General features: G+C 36.1%; 1 protein-coding gene across 1 annotated transcript; it reads left to right on the top strand.

The window, feature by feature from the left end:
• The first annotated feature begins 507 nt into the window (after window positions 1-507).
• LOC764949 lies at window positions 508-6905 on the top strand. The gene is made up of 8 exons (XM_001201630.4): window positions 508-655; window positions 1644-1740; window positions 2114-2309; window positions 2983-3104; window positions 3475-3648; window positions 4108-4233; window positions 4724-4861; window positions 5358-6905. The coding sequence occupies exons 1-8, from the start codon at window positions 570-572 to the stop codon at window positions 5484-5486; spliced, it is 1068 nt and encodes a 355-aa protein (XP_001201630.1). The 5' UTR covers window positions 508-569; the 3' UTR covers window positions 5487-6905.
• Window positions 6906-7776: the final 871 nt, after the last annotated feature.

Below are 7776 nucleotides of genomic sequence, written 5' to 3'. Positions count from 1 at the left end.
AAATCTGCTTTTATTAAAACCAACTTTTAACATAGCCTAATCCTTAACTAAACAGCCTGGGTGTTTGTCCTTGGTCGCATTGGAGGGGGGGGGGGGGTAATTGTTCTAGGGGGAATTTACAGGGGTAATTGTCCTCAGGGTGGTTGTCCTTTGGGGTTAATTTTCAGGGGGTTAATTTCCCGGGGGTTAATGTCCGTGGGGGTAGTTTATCGGGGTTGTGTTTTTTTTTTGGGGGGGGGGGGTGATTGTCCAGGGGGTAGTTGACACTGATTTCTGTATTCACATCGATGTAAACATGTATTTCTGGTCTCACATCATATAATATGAAGAATTAGTTATAGATGAGCTTAACTCTGCTAGTAAAATAGTAAAAATGATGTTTCGAATAACTATATTTTTGATAAATTCTAATTCAAATGTGTAAAAATACAAAGACTTTTGCTCTTGATTGGCGCCTCCGACTCCATCCAGTAACTAGTCTTATTTTCAGACACATGAAACGTAACAAGTAATTTAGTCTTGTGCAGAGCAGCGAAATTACTGCCAAAGGCACAAACAAAGGCTGGAAAATGCCCTTCAAAGTTGAAATTCAACCCCTTTGGAATCTTCAAGTTAAAGAAAGCTTCAACACACTCCTTGTCGGGCGTACATTCAGGTATATTGCATTATCACTAGATTTTACACGCTCTAAAACTGAAGATTGATAAGCCTAGATTTTGTTAAGTGTCCCACATACTGAAATGTGTGTAGTCATGAATTACCATTACCTTTACCCGAGATTCTGGAAGAATGCTGTGTTCTCAGCAGTCGGGCTTCCAGTTCAATTTCATTTTCTTCCTTCTCGTAGTTGGGTGTCTTCATCTTGGTAAATTTGTCTGGCTCAGTCATGTCATGTCATGGTGATGAACTGTAGCTGTACGCGGCCGTGGCCGCGCGCTGATTCCAGAACAAGAATCGCGAAGAGGGGAAAAGTAACAACATAACAATTGTTAAAGAAAACATACATAAAAGTGTGATCTATGGAAGAATGGTGAAAGATGATGACCATGTCATGATGAGTTGATGACAATGATGATGATATATTTGATGACAATAATTTGTGAAGAGACTCGTCTGATGAAGATCTGAATTGATTGAATCTTGATGTTGATTGTTAATAATAATAATGAACATTTGTATAGCGCCTTTTCTACAAGTAGATACAAAGCGCTTAATTAACATATACAATGAACAATTAACAAAATAGAAAGATGCTTAACAACAGACATGTATGTAACAATATAGGAATGAACAAAATAAAGGGTAAGACAGGTAATAGAAGAGCAAGACGAATGATGATGATGGCAATCCTCTGTAACAGATATGTGTGATTAAACATGTTATAGTTAGAGCTTCTGAATTACGAACGACCCTAGGACTTGGGCCTGATGAAGAAATGTGTGCATTATACTCGGTCTGTGAAGTGTAGAAATTTACTGCATACTAAATTTGCTTAGTGATGTTCTCGGCTAAAAAATGATAAATTGAAATTGATATTTCACTCCATGAAACGCTTTGATTTTTGATGGCTGATCAGTTTTATCTTGTCATGACTTAGATCTATAGTTCTTATGTTTTGTTCTTCCCCCTTTTCCATCATGCAGACACAGCAATGCCAGTCTACTGCTTGGATCTGAAGATGGTGTAGTCAGGATGTACCAGATTAACTCCTTAACTCCTGCAGAAATCAGCAATGCAAAGGTATATTCTACTTCTATTTAGATTCTTGGTAGACGTACATGTAGGTCTAGTCTGACATCACATTTGGTTGAAGATGAGCAATATCAAATTAGTCGACCTAACTTTCACACAGTCAAAGATGTTGTGAAGAATGCATACTATGAGTTTTCCTAACCTGGGTTGGGGGGGGGGGGGGTGGGGGTGTAAACATAACAAGTTTGCTGTTTAAACGTCAGATTATGCATATCACCATATAAATATTTAGTAATTTTTCTCTTTAAGCTGCTTTTTAAATGCTTCATCAATCCATTCCTGACCTTTTAAATGCTGAGATTTGGTGCAAGTAATCACAAACTATCGTCACTTTTCCTCATCTCCACCTATTTCTTTACAGCCTAACCTGATCCTTGAAACAAAGGGAGGTCCAATACAAGCCATGACCATCCATAACATTGCCAATTTTGGCTCGTTGGAGCTGATAACTGCAGACTCCCGTGGAATGATCACCATCTTCAGCAAGCAACAGATCCTGGACAGGAGGAGTGTATCTGATCATGGTTTGAACAGTCTTCAGGTGGACAAAGATGCTGGTGAGTTCAAGAGTCAGGATTCCAGATTCTAGTTTCAAGTTTTGTCGTCCATATATTTTTATTTTTATTTTCCCGGCATCCATGTGACTCTTTTCCAAATGTACTCTTGTTTTGTATTCAATGATTTTCTTTGTTTTTGCTGAATAAATAATAATAAATAAATAATAACACAGAAATGTGCTTTCCATTGTTGTTACTTACCTATACTTCAACCATGAATAAGATGTGATATCATGTGCTGAAAACCAGAAAGGCATTAAGTCAGTACAGTGTACAATAATGAGTATGGTGAACTCATATTCGCTCCAGCGAGAATGGCTCAGGACTTAATGTTGTCAAAGATGAAGGGTTAGGGTTAGGATTGTAATTGGATTTGAGGGTAAATTTAGTGTTTGGTCTACTGTTTAATTTTAAATGTCAGTCAGTGAAGGATATCAATCATAGGGCACTTATCACCGGAGCATGTATCGTATCCAATTTCATTCATTCTTGAAAAACAGAACACATGACTTTGAGATTTAACTCTGACAAACTGCAATAACAGTTTATTCGTATATCATCAGAAAAACATAAAATCATAAAATGTATATACTGTATGTATAGCCATTCAGATGGGAAGGGATTTACTTGAGATATAAATATAAATAATGTTTTCTTCCTTTTCTTTATGAAGCTGGTAACTTAGAGATCGTTGCAGGAGACTTAGAGGGCCAAGTGCATGCAGTTGTACCATTCTCAAATCTTTGGAAGCTTAGGCTTAAGCCAACAAACAACAGACCTCAAAAAGATAACAAGGTAAAAACAGATTAAACAAATAACTTTTTAGTCTTTAGAGAGCACATGTGTGCAGTTGTAATATCACAGCAATGTTCTCTATAAGTCATTTCATCTTTGCCAACCGGTTGATGGAAATAAACATAATGAATTTAGCCAAAAAGTTTACATAATCAGTATTATTATTGCTTAGGTAAAAACAATTTGTGGACTGTTTAGAGTCATTTTGTATTGCTTGATATGCTTTCAAATCTTCAAATTTACTAGAGTAAATGTGCTTTACTATAGATGCAAAGCACATTTCAAGCGCATGCAAATGTTTGAAAAGATATCTTATGACCGACCAGGCAGTCCAAGAATTAAAAATTAATCTTTTCTTTCTCCTTTCAAGACTCAACCGCAATCTGCTGAAGGGGTAAGTCAGCTTCTAGCAGCGAGACTGTACAGCAGTACTTCTGGGATAGCTACAAACTACATCCTTGCATCTGATAGGGCTAAAAATCTTCACTTCATTCAGCAAGGTGCACTAGTTCTCACGTTACCAGCAGTGACATCCATTAAAGCTGTAAGTTTCTTCCTCTTCTTTCAAAGATCTTTTAATTTGTATTTTCATACTCTCATTTATGTATACAATTTTTACATTATTATTGTATTTTATCATCCCTCAAAACTTTGCCTATTCTCCATAATTTTTTCTTTTGTGGGTATTGAAACTGAAAGTGAATTTATTCACCATATTTATAAGTCACCACTTTAATAATTCTTTTGTTTACTTTATAAAAAAAATTGACTCGTTTTGTGTCAAATAAAATATTGTGTTCTGTTATCACAATCATTTTCATTTTTATAATAAAGTCATTCCTATATTACACTAATGAAAAATTTCAAGCTTGACTGTGCTATTTTACTGTTGTATATTCAGCACTGATCTATCAGCTGAAAATATGATTTTTATATCTCATCAAAGTACATCAAGATAGATACTGTGTTTTTTATATATTTTTCATTTTATTTTATGTTTTAGATGTGCAGTGGCTATTTCATGTCCCTCCCAGAGGAGACCGACATCCCTGAGATCAAGAATGGAATAGACCACCAAGTTGCTCTGGGTGGAGAGGATGGAACAATATCCATCTTGTCAAATTTCAAGGTACAAGAATTAGAGAAGCAGCTGAATAAGACAGAACTGAAATCTGATTTTATACAAAAGTGTTGCTTCAGAATATGATTTTAATTCTCATTTCTGAATCATTATAGTGCTGTTTTATTGTTTTAAAAATGTATGTGCTGGGGTTGTTTTTAATGAATTGAATCTGGTCTCCAAATTATAGAAGAACTTTACAACTCAAGTTGTCACTAAAGTCAACAGTGAAGAGGCTTGATTATTGTGATATGTCAGATATGTAACTTGCAATGCAATACAATACAAATACAAATACAGCACAATACAGCACAATACAATGATAATAATAATGATAATAATAAGATATTTTGATACCGCAAAGCAAAGCGTCTAAGAAGGAAAGTAGTTGATAAGTGAAGGAAACAGAATTGCATTTGCACAATACAATAAAATGCAGATTCATACTATTGCTATTCCAAGCCATTCTAAATTTGATCTTAATCTGTTTATTTGGCAGATATCTGAGTTGCAGTATGCCAATGTTCATTTGCCGATCACCCAGATGCTCCGCCTTCCGTCAGTACAGAATGATGGCAAGGACTCCCTCTTGTGTTCGGGACATTTCAACTCTGTTTTTCTGTATCATTCAGCAATAGTAAGTATCCTGCTATCATGAAAAACATAAAATGTAACAGTTAAAAAGTAAGGTATGAAGTTGGAAATGTTTGTGTAAATTCTCTTCACAATTGTTGAGTGTTACCTGTTATGAATGCTGCTTTGAAAAAATTATACTTATGTTCATTTTCGGAGTATATGGGTGTTTTTTCTCTCAAATTATGATATGCATGACAAAACACAGTATATAGCAGTGGTTATAAAGTCAAATTTGTCCAGCTGAAGGACCAAAGTGGTGTTTTAGAGTCCATTATATAGATAAGGAAGGAATAAATCTTAACCCTCAATTTGTTGAACCTGTCTCTCTCATAGGACTTCAAGCTGGAGGTCATTGAATACTTCTTGGAAGAAAGTATAATAATACACTGTACTTTCTCTTTTGGTTTTTTTGCAAATATAGACAATCAATGAAATGATACTAAATTCCATAAATTAATTCACAACCTTTCACAAATTTATTCCATTTCTTCCCCCAGTGCCTTGCAAAGTACCAGACCTCTGACTGGGTGATAGCCATGTCTCTCTCAGAAGTGGATAAGGAAGGAAAACAAGAGGTCGTGATTGGCTGCAGAGACAAGAATATTACAGCCATCAAGGTCACATGATGCAGGAGCAACATTGTGATTGGGTAGGAGTATCGTAGTCAAGTCGCTGGGCCCAGAGACGCAAACCTGGAGGATGCTTTTGATTACATTCATTCAGGTCTTGGGGCTGAGACCAATACCAAAATATCAACAGCCTGAGACTTGTCTTGCTACATCACTGTTGGCTGGAAAGGACTTCTTGTCAAGTTGGTCATCTTTACATTGCATATGCATTATTCAGTGAAAGTGACAAAGCAATGGCCTTTAGGACAAGAACTAAGAGCAAGGAGACTCAAAGGCCATACCATCAAGACATGTCCCCAGAATTGAAGACCAAGCTGTCAAGCCACAACCAAGAAGTGGAGACCTGGATTTTGCTAGAGAAATAAAGAACAAATTGCCAAGTTGGCGATGTGTACTCTTCATGTTCTATACTCATCAGTGGCAATGACAAGCTAAAGCCTGCAGTCCTAGATTGAGGAACTACCTCTTTGTTATAAGACTAGGACTTCGAAACAAAAGGATGAGACCACGGAATGCATGGATTGACTACGGAATAGAAATTACAATCCTGAACAATCAGATCAAGATTCTAAATGTAAAACAAGACTCCACTCTATTTTGTTCGGGGGGGGGGGGGGGGGGGGGGGGGGTTAATATATAAAATATTAGGTCAATATGCATGTTATAATTCCACAATTTACGTTAGAACATATTGGGGGACCAGAACAAAATTTGGGGGTTCTTATTTACCAGGAGTGTCAAACCCTGCCAAGAACTGAAGACTGATCTTAACCTATGTTAAGTGGTGTCCTGTCATAGCATATTCTGTGTCTGCTGCTTGATGCTGTTAGTCAGCATTCAGATGGTCCAAATATCAAGCCTATGTGCATGAGAGAATTTAGTACCGGGTAGTCAATGTGATATGTGACTTTTGCACTCTGCCTTGCTTCTTTCTTTTGTAAGTTGTCTTTTCCCCCAGACGGCTATGTACAAGTTCAGAATGCATTATCATTCTGAAACTAGCAGAGAATAATATGCAGACCTTTAAATGATATATTACCAAATTTCAATCATAAAGAACATTGATCTAACAACTAAGGATCTCTTATAGTACTTCTCACTATAATCATGACCATAAATGTAACTTATGGCTTAAAAGTCATTAAATCAAGCTCAATGTTCACAGTGCTGACATAGACGTTGAATGAAAATTAAGTTTTTAATAAATGATGTGATTCAGATACAGTATGAGAAAATGAGTTGTGCTGTTGTGCAGACTTTGAATACATCCCAACATTTTCTTTATAACCGTATGGTTAATCTTGTAGCACCTGTTAATTATTGTTCATTTCTAATGGCAGCAAAATATGTATTGTTTTTTAATTGTGCAAATAAAAGTTCAAATTTACTGGTGTGTTGATTGGACAATGCATGTAATAATAATGAGGCTATAAAGGTGCTTATAAAATGCTTTCCACCAGTCTCTAAGCGCTAAAAAGCTAAATAGAGAAAGAGAGAGAGAGAGAGAGAGAGAGAGAGAGAGAGAGAAAGAAAGGGTGGGTGGAGACAAGAATAAGATAACATATGTGCATAGTTAAAATGATACATGTATATTAATATGATCTTTATGAATAAAACAAGCATAAAAAAGAATACGAGACAGATAATTAAATAGAGAGAATATAAGACAGATAATTAAATAGAGAGAATATGAGACAGATAATTAAATAATAAATAGAGAGATAAAGAGAGACTTGGACCATGAAAGAAAAAAAAGGTTGAAAGTGCCAGGGCGAGAAAGAGTTTAAGGGAGAATGAAAGAGAATATAAGAGAGAGAGGGGGGGGGGGGGGGGGGGGGTAAGAGAATGAGGTTGAGAGGAAATGACAGAGAATCAAAAATAATTAAGAGAGAGAATGAGGGATGTTGATTGCCGAAGTAATAAAAATCCATGGGAGCATTTGAAGGTAAAAAGGTAATACAAATTGATTTCACTTTTTTTTTTAAACGCAAAGAATGAATACGTACACCATATATTATAATCTGATTTAGAAATTACAGGCTATTATAGACCTCCGTTGTTTGTAAACATGGTTATTCTTTGTCTAGCCGACAGTGAAGGTGGTGCATTGGAAAGAAGTTCCAGAAATAAATTGCAACTCTTGACTCTAGATTCATTCCATGATTCGCTTTCGTTACGTTTTTCCCGCGTTCCTCTTCTTACTGGAATAACGAACTTCCTCCAATTGTAAACAAAAGTAGGCACGGGGAATCCCCGAGTATCTTGTACATTACGACCACCCAGGCGT

The sequence above is a fragment of the Strongylocentrotus purpuratus genome, unplaced genomic scaffold (assembly GCF_000002235.5).
Source record: "Strongylocentrotus purpuratus isolate Spur 01 unplaced genomic scaffold, Spur_5.0 spur5_scaffold_5, whole genome shotgun sequence".
Lineage (NCBI taxonomy): Eukaryota > Metazoa > Echinodermata > Echinoidea > Camarodonta > Strongylocentrotidae > Strongylocentrotus > Strongylocentrotus purpuratus.
This window is presented reverse-complemented; position numbering and strand designations above follow the sequence as displayed.